The sequence below is a fragment of the Rutidosis leptorrhynchoides genome, chromosome 6 (assembly GCF_046630445.1).
Source record: "Rutidosis leptorrhynchoides isolate AG116_Rl617_1_P2 chromosome 6, CSIRO_AGI_Rlap_v1, whole genome shotgun sequence".
In the NCBI taxonomy this organism is placed as follows: Eukaryota; Viridiplantae; Streptophyta; class Magnoliopsida; order Asterales; family Asteraceae; genus Rutidosis; species Rutidosis leptorrhynchoides.
The window spans coordinates 251,751,953-251,775,258 of record NC_092338.1 but is presented as its reverse complement, the minus strand read 5'-3'; the positions used below and the strand labels follow the sequence as shown (position 1 = coordinate 251,775,258).

Here is a 23,306-nt window from a genome sequence, read left to right as displayed (position 1 = left end):
ACATATACTTTTCATACTGTTTTGAAATACGAAATCTCGTGGCCTACCTTACATTACTGTTATACTTAAACTCTAGCTCACCAAAATTCGTGTTGACATTTTTAAGCATGTTTTCTCAGGTGCTTAGAGGTTTGATGCTTCCGCTGTAGTTGTCTTGCTGTGTAGACTCCCGCTGCTTTTGTTAGAGATGTCTCTGCATGAAACATTTACCTTGCATTAACAAACTATGTTACTTTTGAAACAATGAATTTGTAATGACCTACGGGTCTCGTACTTATGTTAATTGCTTCTATTCATAGAAGCATACTATCGTTTGTAAAACTTATGATGTTGGTTATGATGTCACCCTTTCTTATGAATGCAAACTTATTTTAAAACAGCATATAGTGTTTGACCTTGTAATGATCCTGTTGTTGATGATCCGTACACGTTAATTTTGTATGGGGCATCACATTTGGTACCAGAGCATTAGTTGTAGGGAATTAGGTTGCATTAGTGAGTCTAGACCGGACCGAGTCAGATTCACTAATAGGACTAATCTACAATTTGCTAGTTTACTTGTTTCTGCGGAACTTGCTGCATGCTGCTGCTTACTTTTACTGCTATATGTCATATACTGCTACTTGTTTTCACTACTGCATGCTACTATCTGCTTTCGATTACATGATACTTCTATAGGATTTGTTATTATTGCCATGCTATTTACTGCTATAGATGATCTAGACTGTCGTAGTTACTTTGCCTAATACGTGCTTGCTATATGACTTACTGACATGGAAAAAGTTATTTTTCCTTGTTCAGATGTCAGATATCCCGCCCATCATCATTGACTTGGACAGCGACTCAGATTCATCTGCCACCTCGCCTGCTACTGCTGTCGACTCACAGATCCCGTCATCGCTACCCTCCAGGGACTCTGGCGATTCATCCTCTAGGGACAGTAGCCACGCACCTGACCTGATCATTATCTCCGACGGAGACGAGGACCCAGAGGAGATTCCAGCTCCACCTAACCCAGGACTCCCGGAGCCACAGCACCATTCCGGTGGTGCTGTGATTCCTGGGGAAAATGGGGACGGTCCTTTCCGTAATGAGCATGGACATTGGGTTAGACTACTTCCTGATGGACATGTCGTGCCAATCCCGCCTGGCAGATACCGACTTATGACCACCGGTCGAGCAGATCCACCCTCAGATGATACATACGACTCATCATCCGATGACTTCAGTGAGGAGGATTCCGACGAGGACCCTGAGTAGACGCCCATGCAGCCGCCCTCTACCCCGCCGAAGAAGCGGTATCGTTTCGATGGTACTGTTATTTTGGGGGTTCACGTAGATAGACCGTTAGTGGACGCACGCGGACAGTTGGTTAGGGTTACCGCCCGTAAGTGGGTTGTGCCTTACCCTGCCGATCTATACGTGCGTAAGGCTTCCCGTTACGCACCATCTACTTCTGTTGCTAGACCGTCTGCACCACCAGCTCCACCTGTACCATCTGCACCGCCTGCCCCATCAGCATCCCCCGTCGTCGAGGAACTGACGAGGGAAGTGCATATCCTCCGTGCTCGGGTAACTGAGCTCGAGGACCAGGTGTCCCACATGATGGACATCCTTTACCTACCGTCACCATAGGGCTATTGTATTAGATTTCATTATGTAATCCCGTTTGTAGTTTCATGTTTTACTCATGTATTGTACGAACCTTATGCGGATGTATGCAACTTTCTTATTTAATGAATGGAACTTGTGTTGTTTAATTTCTGTGCGATGTTCTATTAACGTTACTATATGATGATTATGTGGTACCTGTATCTAGTTGCATTATTATTATTATTATTATTATTATTATTATTATTATTATTATTATTATTATTATTATTATTATTATTATTATTATTATTATTATTATTATTATTATCATTTTAAGGTAAGTAGTATTATATTTGAAACTAAAATTTTTATAAAAATTATCATAATTATTATTAGAACTATCATTATTATTATTATTATTAGAATTATCATTATTTTTATCATTATTATCGTTATTATCATTAACATTAAAATTAACATTATAATTAAAATTATTATTTATTGAATGCTGGATTTCGACTTAAGTCAAAATTTCTGTTTCGAAGATCAATGGCAAACGGAAGATCAACGCCCACAGCAGCACAGATTGAGGAGATGATAACTGAACGAATAGCCGCAGCAATTGCGAATGTTAACCCCCAAGCTCCACCGGTTAACCAGCACAATCATAACGGGTGAACCTATAAGGAATTTCAAAGCTACAAGCCCCACAATTTTAGTGGTGCTGAGGGGCTGGTTAGACTGACGAGGTGGTTTGAGAAATTGGAAGCTGTGTTCCGTGTGAGCAACTGCTCAGAAATGAACAAAACTAAGTATGCCTCCTGTACACTGTTGGACGGCGCTTTAACCTGGTGGAACACACTTGCTCAGGCTAAGGGTATTGACGAGGCTTATGCTACCCCGTGGGAGGAATTTAAGGGGGCTATGATCGAGGAGTACTACCCCAGAACGAAGATTTAAAAAATGGAAGCTGAGTTTTGGGAGTTGAAGGTTGTGGGAACCGATCTTGACAGTTATAACCAAAGGTACTTGGAACTAGCTTTGATGTGTCCCACGATGGTTACCCCGGAATTTAAGTGAATAGAACGGTATTTGTGGGGACTTCCCAAGTCCATTCAGGGAAATGTCACCTCTTTGAAACCAGCTGATGTCCCGGAAGCTATGCGAATGGCGCATACCCTGATGAATCAAATTACCAGCAAAGAACTAGAAAAGGGGAAATCCGAATCGGGAGCTAGTAATGACAAACGTAAGTGGGACAGCAACATGGGAAGGGTCTTTGATCAAAACCCAGCTAAGAGGCATGAAAGTTTCAAGGGAAACAACGACGGGAGGAACCCCAACCCAAACCCTAGCTCAAACCCTAACTATAAGGGTAGTCTCCCGCAATGCAAGAGATGCTACAAGAATCATACCGGGTACTGCAACGTGGTCTGTGAAAAGTGTAAAAGGACTGGGCATATTGGCAAAGACTGCAAGATCACCACCCCAACTGTGAAGACAAACCCTACTGGACCAAGGAAGTGCTATGAGTGTGGACAACAGGGCCACTTCAGGAATGAATGTCCAAACAAGAGAAAGGACAGTGGGCCAGCGCATAGAAGAGCTTTTAACGTAAACGCAAGGGATTCCTGTGAGAACCCCGACTTGGTTACAGGTATATTCACTATCAACAATCTATTAGCTTCTGTCCTATTTGATACTGGTGTCGATAGGAGTTATGTATGTAGACACTTTTGCTCTAAGATAAATTGGTCGTTAGTTCATTTAAAGGTGAGTATGCTTGTTTAGGTAGCTAATGGAAAACTTGAGAAAGTTAACCAAATTAGCCGAGGAGGTATTATCAATATAGTTGGTGTGGATTTCGAGATTGACTTGATACCCATCAAATTGGGAAGTTTTGATGTGATTGTCGGTATGGACTGGTTGATCAAGGTAAGGGCCGACATTATCTGTAGAGATAAAGCTATTCGTATACCACACAGAGAAGGTGAGCCACTGATTATTTACGGAGAGAGATGTAACTCGAAGCTGAACCTCATTAGTTGCATGAAAGCACAAAAAATCATGAAGAAAGGACGTCTTGCTGTTTTAGCACATGTGAAAACATTAGAAACCGAGGTGAAGAGCGTGGACGATGTACGAATTGTGAACGAATTTCCTGATGTCTTCCCAGAAGAATTGCCTAGATTATCGCCAACGTGGGCAGTGGAGTTTCAGATCAATTTAGTGTCAGGAGTTGCACCTGTAGCTCACGCACCTTATCGACTCGCACCTTCCGAAATGCAAGAGTTGCAGAGTCAACTACAAGAATTGCTAGACCGTGGATTTATCTAACCAAGTTCTTCGCCTTGGGGCGCACCTGTTTTGTTTGTGAAGAAGCAGGACGGATCTTTCCGTATGTGTATCGATTATCGCGAGCTGAACAAGTTGACGATCAAGAATCGGTATCCCCTTCCCCGAATTGACGATCTTTTCGATCAGCTGCAAGGCTCAAGCGTTTACTCTAAGATCGATTTGCAATCCGGTTATCACCAGTTGAGGGTGAAGGAGAGTGATGTGATGAAAACTGCGTTCAGAACCCGTTATGGTGACTATGAATTTCTCGTGATGTCATTCGGTTTAACCAACGCACCTGCCGTGTTTATGGATCTCATGAATCATGTATGCAAGCCATACCTGGATAAGTTCGTTATCGTCTTCATAGATGATATCCTCATCTACTCCAGAAGCGAAGAAGAACATGAGCAACATCTTTGACTAGTGCTTGAACTCCTAGACAAGATCAACTTTATGCTAAATTCTCCAAGTCTGAGTTTTGGTTGAAGGAAGTCCAATTCCTGGGTCATATTGTGAGCGATCAAGGTATCAAAGTTGATCCCACAAAGATCAAAGCTATCAGCAAGTGGGAAACCTCCACTACTCTGACTCATATCCGCCAATTTTTAGGTCTCGCCGGTTACTACCGAAGATTTATTGAAGGTTTCTCTCTGATTACGCGCCCTTTGACTGCGCTGACTCACAAAGGGAAGAAGTTCGTTTGGGAAATCGAACACGAATCCGCATTTCAAACCTTGAAGCAGAAGTTAACCACCGCGCCTATCTTATCACTCACTGAAGGCAGTGACGATTTCATCGTATACTGTGATGCCTCAAAAAATGGTTTTTGAAGCGACCCGTCCTAATCCATCCGGACAAAGTCCATATCAATTACAAACGATTCACAATAGTTGGTTACATCGCGAGGTACTTGACCTCTATATGATATATTTTACAAACATTGCATTCGTTTTTAAAAGACAAACTTTCTTTACATCAAAAATTGACGGCATGCGTACCATTTCATAACATAATCAACTATAATAGACTTAATAATAATCTTGATGAACTCAACGACTCGAATGCAACGTCTTTTGAAATATGTCATGAATGACTCCAAGTAATATCCTTAAAATGAGCAAATGCACAGCGGAAGATTTCTTTCATACATGAGAATAAACATGCTTTAAAGTGTCAACCAAAAGGTTGGTGAGTTCATTAGTTTATCATAATCATTCATTTTTATCATTTTAATAGAACACAAGAATTTTATTTCCAATTCTCATAAATATACGTCCCATGCATAGAGATAAAAATCATTCATATGGATTGAGCACCTGGTAACCGACATTAACAAGATGCATATAAGAATATCCTCTATCATTCCGGGAAATTCTTCGGACATGATATAAACAACATCGAAGTACTAAAGCATTCGGTACTTTGGATGAGGTTCGTTAGGCCCAATAGATCTATCTTTAGGATTCGCGTCAATTAGGGTGTCTGTTCCCTAATTCTTAGATTACCAGACTTAATAAATAGGGGCATATTCGATTTTTATAATTCAACTATATAATGTACTTTCGATTACTTGTGTCTATTTAGTAAAACATTTATAAAAATTGCGCATGTATTCTCAGCCCAAAAATATAAAGGGTAAAAAGGCAAATGAAACTCACCTAATGTATTTTGTAGTAAAAATACATACGACGATATTGAAAAATGCAGGGTTGGCCTCAGATTCACGAACCTATATCATTTATATATTTATTAATATACATAATTGTAATTGAGCACATATATATATAAATGTATTAGTTATATTATTTTTATGTTAATAATATATATAATATATATATATATATATATATATATATATATATATATATATATATATATATATATATATATATATATATATATATATATATATATATATATATATATATATATATATATATATATATATATATATATATATATATGTTTTATATGTTCATTTTGTATATAAAGATATTAAATTTTGTTATGTTATATGTGTTAAATATGTATATTTATGTATGTATTTAGTTTGTTTATCAAAACAGTAGTTTTATTATACTAAGTTAATATTAGTAAAAAAAAAAATTAATGATAACAACATTAATAATATACATATGTTAATAATAACCATATTAGTGATAGTATTAATAATAGTACTTGTAAGAATATTAATTTTACTGTTTAAGATAGTTATAATATTAATGATTTATTAATAATAATAATAATAACTCTAAACATAATATTAATAATAGCACACTATTAGTGATAATAATAATAATATTCATACTTGTATTTATAAACATAATAAATTTGATAATAGACTAGTAGTAAAATGATAAAATTATATTTTAAATGATGATAATAATATTAGTAATAACATTAATAATGATAAAAATAATATTTGTAATTATAGTTATAATGAAGTTTTCTATCATAATATTTATATTAAAAATAATAATACTCTTAATAATAATACTAATACTTACTTATGACTACCTATTTTATAACTTAAATTCATAATCGTCTTCCTAATCGTACTTGTATTCATTTAATTATAAACATTTTCGATAATTTTTATCATATCGCTTTGTTATAAATTTCGTAACATGAATGTTATTAACATGTTAGTAATCATATTAATGATGATAAATACAATAATAATAATAATAATGTTAGTCATGATAATACTAAAAATTTTAATTGATGATACTAGTAATAATAATAATAATATCATACTTTACATTAATAATAACAATAATCCTATAATAACAACTAACATAAAGATAGTAAATAATAATAATAATAATAATAATAATAAATAAAAATAAAAAGATGTGACTACCTCAAGAAAATCGTCCTAAAAAGAATATAGCCCCTCCAGGGACTCGAACCGCTGACCTCTCGAAACCCACTAACACACACAACCATTACGCTATCCTTTCATTTCTGATTAAACCCAAAGCCAATTTTATTTAACCCTTCCATTATTATTTCTCCTTTTTCTTCATCTTCTTCCCATTTTAGTTCGATCAGAGGTATCAAAACCAATATGCCCAACTCATACACAACGAATTTTGATACTTCAAAATATTACTAATTTTATAAAATCAAATGTTTATATTAATTGAAAAAAAATATATATATAAAAAAAGAAAACAGTCTCGCTGCTGTGCAGCTCACGGTTTAAAAAAAATTATGATTTAGAGTTTGAAAATGTTTTAGCTAAAAATCACAACATGAAATATGTTGTAAAACCTTTCTAAAATCCTTCTCAATCCTCAATTTCCCTTAAATCGTAACAGATATTATGAATTCAATTGAAGAACAATATTTGACTTTTTAATTCGAAAACTTTGACTCTCAAATTCGAATTCGTTTTGAGGAATTATGTCGTAAAACTTTACAGAAAGATTGAGTAAGAGATTCCTAACACTTCTGTATTTCTAGTTTTTGAAAATTCAATCGAATTCAAGTTATGGTCTTTTGAGTTCATTACAGAGGCATCGAGCTACAGGATAAAAAAATAATAATGTATATTTACAATTTGAATTTTTGTTTAGAATAATTGCAACTGTTAGAGAGGAAAGTTGATTGAGCTGGTAATAATATGAGAGTGATCCTTTGGTTTATAGCAAATGGTGGTCAATAGATTCCTCACAAGAACAGAGAAAAAAAATATATAAAAAATTTTTATTAGGACTCTCAACACATTTTGTATTTTATCTGATTGTTGTTTTGCAGTGGATTGGATCGACAGCTAACTAAATTTCAGACAAGAACAAAATGTGGAAAAGTTTGATGGAGAAAACAAACAGAAAGTGCTTTAATTCTTGACTTTATATTTTATATAATTGATTAAATAAATACATAATAATAATAATAATAATATTAATAATAATAATAATAATAATAATAATAATAATAATAATAATAATAATAATAATAATAATAATAATAATAATAATAATAATAATAAATAATAATACAGATTTCCTAATATGTATATATGTATATAACGCGTATATATTTATATATAACTGTATATATCTATTTGTATTTATATATCTCTGTATTTGTATATCTCTTTTATTTTATTTTTTTATTTTTATTTTTTTATAGATTATAATTAATCATAATATTAAATAATACTCTTAATATTATACGATATAATAAATAATAATACAAATTTATAGTAATGTAATAGTAATAATAATATTACTAATGATAATGATAATAATTAACTTAAAATGTATAACAATAATATTGTTAATAACATTAATACTAATAATAGTAATATTTTTTTTTTTCGAAAGGCAGCGAATTTCATTAGAAACTAAGGACCAAAAGGGGGCCCTTAACCCTGTACACGAATAAGTAGCAGTAAGGAAAACAAGAAATGGTTGTTGAGGACACAGCCACAACCAAACTCACTAAACACCCGATAAAGGATCTAGCCTAACATACATAAGAACAAGGGTTTGAGATCCATTGTATCCAATCGATCTTAACTTTATTCAAACGACAAGAGATCCATTCGAACGATTTGAGTTGGATTTCCATTAGGGCCGCCGGGCCGGTCCAACACTTTCCCGAAAATGATTTAAGATTCCAGTTTCGCCAAATCAAATACGCACAAACCCACTCCGTAGCTTGCCAAATATTCAATCCCGTGCTTGTAAGTGTGCGGTTGCACCACCCCCGAAGAATTTCATTCATGCTAAGATTCAAAAATGCACCGAATCCCCACCATTTGAAGACCCGTTCCCACACCTCAAAGGCGTGCTTGCAAAAACTAAGAGAATGATCAATTATTTCCAACCCGTCATCGCAAAGCGGACAACGAATCGAATCCAAGTCAATCCCCCTTTTATCTAGATCGACACGTGTAGGGAGCCTTCTTTTTAAAGCCCTCCAAGTGAATACCTCAATTTTGCTAGGAACTAAATTATTTTTAAGCGTTTCATTATGGTTCCGATTACTTGCTAGGAGTTGCTCATCAATTAGGAAAGAAAGAAAATGGACAGTGAACTTGCCACTCGTGGACATCTTCCAACGCCATGAATCAGAAAGAATATTGGGTTTGGCGTATTGATTTAGATCAACCATCATCTTTTGCAAATCAGTGAGTGTCCGACCGGATAAATCTCGCGTCCAGTTCCAGCTTGTTTCGGCTACCTTACCCGCGGCTGTATCCACCCACGTTACACGATCTTTAACCCGAACATCCGGGTCTGCTTCAAGATGGAATAATCTGCCAGACTTTTCTTTTAGACGCCCGCATCCTAGCCATGGATCTGACCAGAAACATGTGTCACTTCCATCGCCAATTTCTCGAATAAACGAACAGCTAAAGTTGATTCCTGTCTTGTCAATATCTTTACCTGCACGAATAATGTTAGCCCAAACGCCCCCGATCCCTTGAGGCTCAAGTGTGCCACTAGGAATAAGGAGCCCATTAGGTCCATGGATACTTTTAATGATAGAAACCCAGAACGCATTCGGTTCAAGTTTTACCCGCCACACCCATTTTCCCAAAAGTGCCAAATTTTCCCCCCTTAAAGTCCTAATATTGAGTCCCCCTTCATCATAAGGTAGGAGGCAATCATCCCATTTAACCCAAGCCATTTTTTTACACTCACCCGACCCGCCCCAAAAAAAGTTTCTACGAAAGCACTCTAAATATTTGATAACACTCGAAGGGGCACGAAAGAGCGAGAAGTAGTATAGCGGTAGGCTATTTAAGACCGACTTGACAAGCGTTAACCTTCCACCGAATGAGATCGTTTTTATCTTCCATTCCGCAAGTTTAGAGGCGAATTTATCCACCACCGGATTCCAATTTTCAACACGGTTCATGTTCTTCCGCTAGTAATATTATTAATAATAACAATAATATCAATAATAATAATAATAATAATAATAATAATAATAATAATAATAATAATAATAATAATAATAATAATAATAATAATAATAATAATAATAATAATAATAATAATAATAATAATAATAATAATACTTTATCAATCTATATATGTTAAACTCATATCTATAGATTATGAATAGCATTAATAGTGTTATTAATATGGGAAGTAGTAACAATATTATTATAAAAACTATATTTATATTTGTATTATATATATAGGTATCATTAATTATATAAGGTATAATATATTATATACTAACTTTCATTGAACATTTATTATTTATACATTATATGTATGTTACAATTAATAATAATTATACATAAAATATATACATTTATATATAATTTTATTAATAACAACCTTTTATCTTGTGTCGTAATTTACATAATTAACTCAATTGATTAAATTGTATTTTATTATTTTAAATTATTATATATAGTTTTGTTTATATATATATATATATATATATATATATATATATATATATATATATATATATATACACACACTTATATACTTATATATATATACTTATATATATACTCACTTATTTATGTATCTATATATATTTATTTGTAACTTAATTGTTCGTGAATCGTCGGTAATGGTCGAATGGTAATTGAATACATGAACATAGTTTCAAAGTTTTAGAGACTCAATATTACAGACTTTGCTTATCGTGTCAAAACCATATGAAGATTAAGTTTAAATTTGGTCGGAAATTCCCGGGTCATCACAGTTTTGGTTGCGTATTGATGCAAAGAACGAAGGTCATTGCTTATGCTTCCCGTCAACTGAAAATTCACGAGCGAAACTACACTACTCACGATCTCGAACTTGGAGCCGTTGTTTTTGCTCCCAAATTGTGGAGACACTATCTTTATGGAACTAAAAGTACTGTCTTCACCGACCACAAAAGCCTCCAACACATATTCGATCAGAAACAACTGAACATGAGACAGCGACGATGGATCGAGACGCTGAACGACTATGATTGTGAACTTCGTTACCATCCTGGCAAGGCCAATGTTGTAGCCGACGCTTTGAGTCGAAAGGAGAGGATGGCACCTTTTCGTGTCCGCGCCCTGAACATCACCATTTATTCGAATCTCAATAGCCAAATCCGAGTAGCCCAAGATGAGGCTCTCAAGGAGGAGAATATTTCTCATGAACACTTGAACATTCTCATCTCTCGATTCGAGATTAAGGAGACTGGACTCCGATACTTCGCCGGAAAAATTTGGGTGCCTAGTTATGGGGATTTGCGAAGCCTCATTCTAGACGAAGCCCACAAGTCAAGATATTCGATTCATCCAGGAGCCGGTAAAATGTACCACGATCTCAAGGAACAGTATTGGTGGCCTAATCTTAAGAAGGATGTTGCTACTTATGTTGGGAAGTGTTTGACTTGCTCGAAGGTTAAGACCGAACATCAGAGGCCCTCTGGGTTACTTCAGCAACCGGAAATCCCGCAATGGAAGTGGGAAAGGATAACGATGGACTTCATCACAAAACTACCAAAGACGGTGGGCGGATACGATACCATCTGGGTTATCATTGACCGTCTTACCAAATCTGCACACTTCTTAGCCATGAAGAAAACGGATACGATGGAAACACTCGCTCAACTATACATAAAAGAGATTGTATCTCGTCATGGTGTGCCCTTATCGATTATTTCAGACCGAGATGCCCGTTTTGCTTCCAGATTTTAGCATTCTTTGCAAGAAGCCTTGGGGACTCGTCTCGACATGAGTACTGCATATCACCCACAGACCGACGGACAAAGCGAACACACGATTCAGACTTTGGAGGACATGTTACGTGCTTGTGTTATTGATTTTGGAAAGGCTTGGGAAAGGCATTTGCTGCTAGTCGAATTCTCTTACAACAACAATTATCATTCGAGTATTAATGCCGCACCTTTCAAAGCGTTGTATGGCCGCAAATGCCATTCTCCTATTTGTTGGGCTGAAGTAGGTGAAAAGCAAATCACCGGACCCGAGTTAGTCTATGAAACAACCTAGAAGATTGTCCAAATTCAAACAAGACTCTAGACGGCCCGTGATCGCCAAAAGAGTTATGCCGACCTTAAATGTAAAGACTTCGAATTCAACGTGGGTGACCGTGTAATGTTGAAAGTCGCACCTTGGAAAGGTGTGATTCGTTCTGGAAAACGTAGAAAGTTAAACCCACGATACATTGGTTCTTTCGAAATCTTAGAGCGTGTTGGACCCTTTGCTTACCGTCTGGATCTTCCGACTCAATTGAGCTCAAGTCATCCTACCTTCCACGTATCAAATTTGAAGAAATGTCTTGATGAACCGGAACTTGTCATACCACTGGAAGAACTTACGATTGATGACAAACTCCACTTTGTGGAAGAACCTGTAGAAATTATGGACCGTGAGGTCAAAACCTTGAAACGCAACAAGATTCCGATCGTCCGAGTCCGATGGAATGGCAAACGAGGACCCGAGTTTACCTAGGAACGAGAGGATCAAATGATACAGAAGTATCCTCACCTTTTCCCAACTCCTCCATCTACCTCAACTTAAAATTTGGACGAAATTTTCTTTAGCAGGTGGGTAATGTAACGACCCTGGATTTTCTGACTATATTATTAATATTTGTTATTAATGTTTGCGTTTTAATAAATGTATTCTTATACATTTTACTTGTTACCGTATTTGACTTTCCAATGTCCCAACGTGTCTTTGTGACACACGCTTTTCACGAATAATATTTCAAATATTATTTACGTACATAATTAATTATTATTAATTATTTCTAATTAACTAATGTAAGTAGCTAATTACTTGGGCTTTTTACTAATTTGTTGCTTACTTATACTTGAGCTTATATTATTGAACTTGGAAGCCCACCATACATTACTTAATGGACTACTAGTAAGCCCACTATTATGCTAATGATTCTTTAAGGTTAAATTTGGATTATTTAGCTAAATGAGCAGACAAAAATGTTCAAGCATGAAAGCACCAACTTTCCATGCATTTAACTTATTACTCTTCCTAGCATACAACACTCTTCCACACTTGAAAGTTGAACTTGACCATCCCTTTTTTTGAGCTAGAACCGTCGGCCTTTTTGTGAAAGGGAGGGAGTTCCATTTTTCATTTTATTTGTTACTTATATGCTAGCCTTACTTCATTTTACACACACCTCTCTTACACTACTTCTTACTCTAAAACTTTCTCTCTAAATTGTAAGTATTATATCTTTTTCTTTCTTCTTTTCTTCTTTTGAAAACCGAAACTATCATCATCATTTTAGTTACTTCTTGTTTGTTGTTAAAGATCAAACTTTCTAGTTTGTATCTTCATGAATCTTGCTTCTTCCATCCTTTGTTTAATGAAGAACCAAGAACAAGGATCTAAGCTTGTTAGCTTATGGTTCTACACTTGAAAATTATAAAGATCTAAAGTTCATAAGCTTTAAAATCTTACTTGTGTTCATGTTTTGTAAACTTAAGGTTTATTTTCTTAAGATCCAAGCTTTGGCTTGAATCCTCTTAAGTATGAAACAAACATGAACTTGTTACTTGTAGATTTAGTTTATTTCTTCCTTTTATATGTTTTTCAATTCGTGACTTATAATTTTGGTCAAGTATTACTAGTTAAACTTGATCTCATTTTTCTTGAAACTAAAGTTAAACTTTGTAAGTTCAAGAACATGAAAGTTGAACTTTCTAGTTATAACTTCATACACTTATGTTGGATCTAAGTTTCTATAGCTTATAGTCTTCCAATCTTGTTTTAAACAAAAGCTTATAAGCTTATATATACATTTTACAAGATAGAAAGCTAAGTTTCATAACTTACGATTTTATTAAAGTAAAGATCCAAGTTCCATAACTTAGGGTTTAACTTAAGAACACTAGATCTAGACTTTTGAGTCTAGGATCTTCAAGATCTAACTAAGATCTAAGTTCTACAACTTAAGATCTTGTTTATTTAGTTTACTTTCAAGATTATAGCTTAATATTATTATTAGAACTCATGTATGTGTCGGATCTAAGATCTTGATGTAACTTTGGTTCATCAACCTACTTACAACCCTTAAATGAGTTGTGCTATTTATCTTAGAGATACACTAGTGTTATGATGGTCAAAACTTGGTTAAGGTGATACAAACACATCAACGAGTTGTACACTTGAAGCTACAAGCATCAAGGATGAGAACCGTGATGAGCATCAAGCACTAAGAACCCACCGGAACACTTTGCTTACTGTTTTTGGGATCTGATCAGTCACCTGGGCTACTGGAAATGTTAATTTCCAGATTTTTGGGTTCGATTAGATGACTTTTTTTTAGGACTCATCTTAATCCGATTTACGGTTTAGGATTTATAGCCTTCCGAAAGTCACTACACATTTGTAACGTTGTGGTAAATTTCTGACCTACTCGTACTTAAACCGTCGCCACGGTCAAAAGAAGACGAGTTTGGTTCTGAAAATTGGTCAGTGGTTAAAGGACTCATATACGGAGCCATGTCCACTGGTCTCACCTCATTTCAGTTTGTATAGAGGTCGTGGAAGCTGAACGAAGTCAGCCTTTGTTTCGATCTCTATTCTTGATTGAAAACTTACTTTACTTTTTACTTATATTGTTGAATGATGATGATACTTAAGACCTAATTTACATACTTTTAAACATTTGGGAACGATTTACTGACTTAGTAACTTTTGACTTAGGTTGAGGACCTTTCGGACCAACTACTTGCTTACTTATCTCGTACCGACTTTACTACTTTTCACTGTGAGTTATAGCATCCCTTTTTACTTTAACTATTTTGGGAGCTGAGAATACATGCGCTTTTTACATTTTACATACTAGGCACGAATACTTAAACTTTATATATGTGTGGGTTATACAACGGCATAAACTTTCCCCTTAGCTCGGTAATGTTTAGTCATTGGTCTTTGAACCGGTGAACGCGAATCTTAGATATGGATCCATAGGGTTTGACATCCCCACTCGGGCTAGTAGCGCTAGCATTTAACGGGTGTTTAATACTTCTTAAACTTACGCACTCGCCAAGTGTACTTTTAGGGGGTGATATTACGTTAAGTTAGTTACCAAGTGCCTACGGTTGAACATATACTTTTCATACTGTTTTGAAATACGAAATCTCGTGGCCTACCTTACATTACTGTTATACTTAAACTATAGCTCACCAACATTCGTGTTGATGTTTTTAAGCATGTTTTCACAGGTGCTTAGAGGTTTGATGCTTCCGCTGTAGTTGTCTTGCTGTGTAGACTCCCGCTGCTTTTGTTAGAGATGTCTCTGCATGAAACGTTTACCTTGCATTAACAAACTATGTTACTTTTGAAACAATGAATTTGTAATGACCTACAGGTCTCGTACTTATGTTAATTGCTTCTATTCATAGAAGCATACTAACGTTTGTAAAACTTATGATGTTGGTTATGACGTCACCCTTTCTTATGAATGCAAACTTATTTTAAAACAACATATAGTGTTTGACCTTGTAATGATCCTGTTGATGATGATCCGTACACGTTAATTTTGTATGGGGCATCACAAATGCTTTTATAACTGTTTTACTAAATGGATACAAATGCTAAAACTGATTTTGCGTGAGTTTCATTTGCTCCCTTTTTAAATGCTTTTGCAATATATATTTTTGGGACTGAGAATACATGCACTGCTTTTATAATTGTTTTACGAAATAGACACAAGTAATTAAAACTACATTCTATGGCTGGATTATTATACCGGATATCACCCTTTTTAGTCTGGTAATCTAAGAATTAGGAAACAGACACCCTAATTGACGCGAATCCTAAAGATAGATCTATTGGGCCTAACAAACCCTATCCGGGTTACGGATGCTTTAGTACTTCGATTTTATCATGTCCGATGAGAGTCCCGGAATGATGGGGATATTCTAGATGCATTTTGTTAATGTCGGTTACCAGGTGTTCACCATATGAATGATTTTTATCTCTATGTAGTTTGCGAAATGCCTGATATGAGAATGATGTTTATGAAAAATGAAATCTTGTGGTCTATTAAAATTATGGAAATGATGAATTATGATAAACTAATGAACTCACCAACCTTTTGGTTGACACTTTTAAGCATGTTTATTCTCAGGTATGAAAGAAATCTTTCGCTGTGCATTTGCTCATTTTAGAGATATTACTTGGAGTCATTCATGACATATTTCAAAAGACGTTGCATTCAAGTCGTTGAATTCATCAAGATTATTATTAAGACATTTATAGTTTGGATATATTATGAAATGGTATGCATACCTGTCAACTTTCGATGTAAAGAAAGTTTGTTATTTAAAAACGAATGCAATATTTGTAAAATGTATCATATAGAGGTCAAGTACCTCGCAATGAAATCAACTATTGTGAATCGTTTATAATCGGTATGAACGGGTCCCTTCAGTGTGTGTATTAACATTGTGAACATAAACGATGAAACAAGCAACATCAACTACTTTGAAAGGTTTTTTTTTCACAATCAATCATAAGAAACAAGAACCACAATACATACATATATATACTATATATTATAACGTTAATCGAATCAAAAATGCAAATTCATATACGCACACCAAGTGTTCGACGAAACGTTTTCAACAAATAACGAATCAAACGAAAGGAAAAGTGTTGTTAACTAATCTTTAGGCATGTCGGAAGATTTTTAGAAATGCAATTTCTCAAACAACAAATTTAATACCACGGATTTTCACGAATAATCGCTCGATCAACAACTTTACAAGCGAATGTAGGTTTTTAGGTGCGTGCTTGCGTCTTAAGAGAGAGGGGGGGGGGGGGTAATGGGGTATAATCACGGTTCAGGTTGAAATTTAACTATAATCGAGTGATTGACACGCAAAAAAAGTTACCAGAACACCTATTGGAAAATTGCCGTTTAGTGCGTATTTTGACAGTTTTTTTGGGGGGTGTGTGTGTGTGTGTGTGTGTGTGTGATGTTTAAAACTGAAATGGGTGTCTTTTGAAATGAGCAACATGCACCATGCGTGTTGCCGGTTGGTTAGTGCGAGTATCCTAACCACGTGCACTTGTCTTGCCTTAGTGCTCGGTGACCACGAACCAACGTACACGCATCATGTATGTTGCGTGATGCGTGGTTAATGGGCATTATTGCAATTTGGAAATTTTAGGGGAATATTGTTAAAGAGTTTCAAAGGCCTTTTGACCAATATCCACCCCTAAAATATGGATTTTGGTAATAACTACCTTTTGCCTTGTCACCCGTAATCGAGATTCTGATCTGACGTTAAATATTTTAAAAAATAGTTTTTTTAATTGTGATATGAAAATGTTAAATTTTAAGGCAATAGTCGTTAGTGTCAAATTTCAGTGTCAAAATTTTACGAGATGATTTTGAGTGATGTTTAGAAATTAAACTAATAATATAGGGTTAAAGCCAAAAATAGGATACAAACTTACACAAATGTACCGATGTCGCTCACAAACTCATTTCCGTCCTACGGTCGCCTACAAACTTTCAAAAAATGTGCTAATATCAACATTTTATAGTTTTGACCTGTTACATACTAATTTTGACCTGATTTTATTTTATTTATTTTATTTTTTTATTTTTATTTTTTTAAGAATTAAGATTCAATCCACGAACGACACGTGTTGATTTTAACCAGCTTAGCCGGTAGCAAGTCATTTTTGTTTACATTGGTACACTTTTTGAAAGTTTTTGTTTACATCGGTACACTTTTTGAAAGTTTGTAGGCGACAGTAAGACGGAAATGAGTTTGTGGGCGACATCGGTACATTTGTGTAAGTTTGTAGCCTATTTTTGGCTTTAACCCAATAATATATGTGTGTGTTGATTTCTAATTGGATATAAAAATCTAACGCCAAAAAAATTGTCCGTCAGCTATTTGACTGATGCCTAAAGAGTGTCAGATATGAAGCCCCATTATGGGCGTTAGTTTCTGTCAAATTCGTCTAACTAGACTTTTAGGGCGTTAGTTTTATGGAGTAACACAACGATGTGAGTGGTCTTATGATTGTCGTTAACAGTGGCGGAGGGAATATGGGGGCTTGGGGGTGTTTTGCCTACCCCAAGTGAGCCACTTATGTTAAATTAGTAGTATACAATTTGACTTTTTTATTACTTGCCTCCTCTAATAAAAATTCACGTACGTACACTTGTTCCCTTTTTCTTCTATTAATATTTGGGCCCAATAAAAATAAAGGGCCATATACTAAATTAAAACTAAAAAATAGCCCAAGTCAACAATTACTCCCAAATGAGCATATCAGTTTCTATTTTATTTCTTGTAAAATAAAAAAAATAGCCCTAAATGTGATTGCGACTGACGACGGAAGAAGACAAGAACATTGCTCTGTATTGAATCTTGTGAGTTGAATTTCTATTTTATTTCTTGTAAATTCATTAAATATTTATTGTTTTCTAAGTGTTATTCATATTTAATTAATATATATCTTTCATATAGATAAAGAAATCGAGCTTTAGTATGTCGGTATCTGACTATTGTGTTTATGCAATTATGAATGCTATTATTATTTTCTATTAAGGGTTAATACTATTGATTTTACTATATTGTTTTGATTTGAACATTAATTCTCTTTAAGTTACACAATTACTTACTATGAGTTTATTTAATGATCTTAGGTTAAACATGGGTCAAAAAAGAACAATGTTTGATTTTTTCAAGCCGACAAATGTTGATAATCATCAGTCGCAACAAGAAGTAAATAATATTATGGAAGATATTGCTAGTAACCCACAATCACGTTTGAATGATGATAATATTATGGAAGAATCTCCTAGAGTTGAAATTGAGAAAAATAACACATCCAAGTTAGGGGATTTCAATTTGGATTCATTGGTTCGAGATCCAGGTTTGCGACCTTCTTTCATGGATTATCCAATCAATCAACACGGCGAGATCAGAAGAGCGTATATTAAACATGGGCCTTATCAACTTCATAAGTCAAAGTATGTTCAAAGTTCGTTTGGCTCAAATAGTGGTAATCGAAGCTTTCAACAAGCTTGGTTTAGTAAATTTTGGTGGTTAGAATATTCCGAGGTAACTGATGCTGCATATTGTTTTCCATGTTACTTATTTTATAAGAAGCCTATTGGACGAGCAGGTTCCGATACATTCATCAAGCAAGGGTTCCGAAATTGGAAAAAAGTAAATTGTGGCCAAGATTGTTCTTTTATCAAACACGAAGGTAAAACTCCAGCTTCAGCTCATAATTATTCAGTGAAATGTTATGAAGATTTAAAAAACCAATTAGGTAGTATCGAGAATGTGATAGAGAAACAATCAACTCAAGAGATCATTGATAACAGGCTCCGTGTTAGAACTTCCGTTGAGATAATTAAATGGCTCACAATGCAAGCTTGTGCTCTTAGAGGTCATGATGAGCGACCCGATTCAAAAAATCGAGGAAATTTTCTTGAATTAATGAAGTTAATTGCTTCTTATAACAAGGAAGTTGATAAGGTTGTGCTAGAAAATGCTCCTAAAAATGCCACGTATACTTCACCGGATGTGCAAAAAGAAATTTTGCAAATTTTTGCTACAAATGTACAACAAAAGATTCGTGATGAAATTGGGAACGCCAAATTTTGTTTAATAGTTGACGAGTGTCGAGATGAATCTAAAAAAGAACAAATGGCAATTGTTGTGAGATTTGTTGATCAAGATGGGTATATTAAAGAGAGGTTTTTAGACTTGGTTCATGTAAAAGATACAAGTGCATTAACTTTAAAAAATGAAATTTTGGCTTCTTTTTCTTTTCATAAGCTTGACGTTCAGGATATTCGAGGACAAGGATATGATGGAGCTAGTAACATGCGCGGAGAATGGAAGGGTTTGCAAGCTTTAATCTTGAAGGAATGCCCGTATGCATATTACATTCATTGTTTTGCTCATCAGTTACAACTAGCTTTAGTTTCGGCATCTAAAGAGGTGGTTGAAGTGCATAAATTTTTTAAGAATATGAACTTTATTATTAATGTCCTTGATTCTTCTTCCAAACGTCACGATCAATTACAAGATGCACAGATTAGTGAACTTGCACATTTGGCCGAAATTGGAGAGCTTGAGAGTGGCAAAGGAGCAAACCAAATTAAAAGTTTACAAAGACCTGGAGATACAAGATGGAGTTCACATTATCGATCGATATGTAGTTTGTTGAAGTTGTATGGTCCCGCCATTGTAGTGCTACGTGAAATTGCTACGAATGGGTCTACTCCATCACAAAAAGGTGATGCTTCTTTTGCTCTTACAGAATTATTGTCATTTGATTTTGTTTTTATTATGCATTTGATGAAGAAGATAATGAAAAGAACTGATAAGCTTTGTCAAGCTTTTCAACGTAAGTCTCAGGATATAGTTAATGCTTTGAGTTTGATTTCCACCACTAAGATGTTGATTCAAAAACTGAGGGATCAGAGTTGGCAGTCACTTTTGAATAAAGTTGTTGGTTTTTGTGAGTCGAATAGCATTCGAGTTCCTAAAATGACAAAAACATACAAAGACATAGTTCGATCTCGTTCAAAAAAAGATGATGTAACTGTTGAACATCATTATCGAGTTGATGTGTTCATTGCTGCTGTTGATAGTCAATTGCAAGAGTTGAACTCTAGATTCAGTGAGTCCGTAACAGAACTTCTTCAACTCAGTGTTGCTTTGGACCCGAGAAAATCTTTCAACAAAAATGATATTTGCAAATTAGCAAAAACCTTCTATCCTTTAGACTTTACGGAGCAAGAAATTATTCAGCTAAAACATGAATTGCAACATTATGAGCTAGATGTTCCTAATCATCCTGAGTTAAAAAAGGTTCAAACGATTGCTGAGTTATGTAGAGGGCTACAAGAAACTAATAGATCAGAAGTGTATCCTTTGCTTGATAGATTGATTCGTCTTATATTAACTCTTCCAGTATCAACCGCGACAAGTGAAAGAGCTTTCTCATCAATGAAAATTGTTAAAACAAGACTTCGTAGCAGCATGAGTGATGATTTTCTTAAACATTGTCTGATTCTTTACATTGAAAGGGATATTGCAGAAACATTTTCTATAGACGAGATAATAGATGATTTCTCTTTCAAGAAACCTAGACGTGTTCGACTTCAAATGCCCAAGGTATTTTAAAATAATTTACTTTTAGTTTTTGATTTATAAATATTTAACTTATGCAATAGTTTTAACCAAATTATTACTCATAGGTTACTCAATGAGACGACATATAGACGTGGGAGAAATTAATCTATTTTCTTGAAGATTAGCTTTGGAAAAAACTGATTGGTGAAGTATTACATAACTCGTATGTATATTATTTCATATTATTTCGCTTTAGTTATTTAATATTAATAAACTGTTACGATGTGCGTATAAAATATTTCTTATTGAAATTTAATTATCGGTCGCCTCCCTTATTCTCAAATCCTGGCTTCGCCTCTGGTCGTTAACAACATTGTGCCACTTACCTGATAGTACATGTATTTTAAGCATGTTTTTAACAGTTCTAAGGCTGTAATTAGCAAAATCTGAAAAATATTTGTGATGTATTTTAAGTCAACACACTTACCTCAACACGAATTTTATATATAACTCACAATCTCAAGATTTAAGGGGCGATACTGATAGACCAATAGCTCATTGGTGAAATATTATAAATAGTATTGTTTAGAAGAAAAAAATGGCTCGTATAGATTGTAGTCTCGGATTGGCTGAAACATCCTCGGATTGACTGCAGATACCAAAGCATATATGCGTTTTTGTTTTTTTTCTAAATCGTTTTTTTTATGGTTAAATACATCATAAGGTATTTATATCAAAAAAAAAAAAAAAAAAAAAAAAAAAAAATTGTGCATACGCTTTGTTGACCAAGGTTGCAAAAGACGCGAGACGGGGTCGAGACGGTCGGGTCCTAAAAGGGTCGAGACGGAGGTCTAGACGGATGTTGACTAACGTTGACTTTTAAATAAAAATGTTATATATTATATATATATTGTACATTACATTATTCCAAACATAAGCATTTCACACATGTTTAAATACTTCAACATTTCAAACATAAAAAAAGAAACCCTAAGTAATAGCACAACGTTTAATATTAAAAAAAAAAAAAAACTTGAAAAAAATCAGAAAAACCCGTTTTTTCCCGTCTCGGACCGTGTTTGACCGTCTTTTGACCGTTTTTTGGCCGATTTCCGTTTTTTTCAAACGTTTTATGTATAAACGGGACGGGGCACTCCAAAATCCGTCTACACCCCCGTCTACACTGAAATGTCCCGTTCTTATTGATTAAAAACGTTCCATATTAATTGATTTCGTTGCGAGGTTTTGACCTCTATATGAGACGTTTTTCAAAGACTGCATTCATTTTTAAAACAAACCATAACCTTTATTTCATCAATAAAGGTTTAAAAAGCTTTACGTAGATTATCAAATAATGATAATCTAAAATATCCTGTTTACACACGACCATTACATAACGGTTTACAATACAAATATGTTACAACAAAATAAGTTTCTTGAATGCAGTTTTTACACAATATCATACAAGCATGGACTCCAATTCTCGTCCTTATTTAAGTATGCGACAGCGGAAGCTCTTAATAATCACCTGAGAATAAACATGCTTAAAACGTCAACAAAAATGTTGGTGAGTTATAGGTTTAACCTATATATATCAAATCATAATAATAGACCACAAGATTTCATATTTCAATACACATCCCATACATAGAGATAAAAATCATTCATATGGTGAACACCTGATAACCGACATTAACAAGATGCATATATAAGAATATCCCCATCATTCCGGGACACCCTTCGGATATGATATAAATTTCGAAGTACTAAAGCATCCGGTACTTTGGATGGGGTTTGTTAGGCCCAATAGATCTATCTTTAGGATTCGCGTCAATTAGGGTGTCTGTTCCCTAATTCTTAGATTACCAGACTTAATAAAAAGGGGCATATTCGATTTCGATAATTCAACCATAGAATGTAGTTTCACGTACTTGTGTCTATTTTGTAAATCATTTATAAAACCTGCATGTATTCTCATCCCAAAAATATTAGATTTTAAAAGTGGGACTATAACTCACTTTCACAGATTCTTACTTCGTCGGGAAGTAAGACTTGGCCACTGGTTGATTCACGAACCTATAACAATATATACATATATATCAAAGTATGTTCAAAATATATTTACAACACTTTTAATATATTTTGATGTTTTAAGTTTATTAAGTCAGCTGTCCTCGTTAGTAACCTACAACTAGTTGTCCACAGTTAGATGTACAGAAATAAATCGATAAATATTATCTTGAATCAATCCACGACCCAGTGTATACGTATCTCAGTATTGATCACAACTC

The 23,306-nt window shown here is 34.5% G+C and overlaps 1 protein-coding gene across 2 annotated transcripts; it reads left to right on the top strand.

The window, feature by feature from the left end:
• Positions 1 to 18,224: 18,224 nt before the first annotated feature.
• LOC139855992 (uncharacterized) lies at positions 18,225 to 21,337 on the top strand. Of its 2 annotated transcripts, XM_071845233.1 has the most exons (3): positions 18,225 to 18,290; positions 18,567 to 21,057; positions 21,141 to 21,337. In XM_071845233.1, exons 2-3 carry the CDS (start codon positions 18,574 to 18,576, stop codon positions 21,150 to 21,152), a joined length of 2,496 nt encoding a protein of 831 aa, XP_071701334.1. In that variant the 5' UTR covers positions 18,225 to 18,290; positions 18,567 to 18,573; the 3' UTR covers positions 21,153 to 21,337. The 2 variants fall into 2 exon arrangements, with proteins under 2 accessions (XP_071701334.1, XP_071701333.1); XM_071845232.1 differs by lacking the exon at positions 18,225 to 18,290 and having other exon boundaries at positions 18,538 to 21,057.
• Positions 21,338 to 23,306: the final 1,969 nt, after the last annotated feature.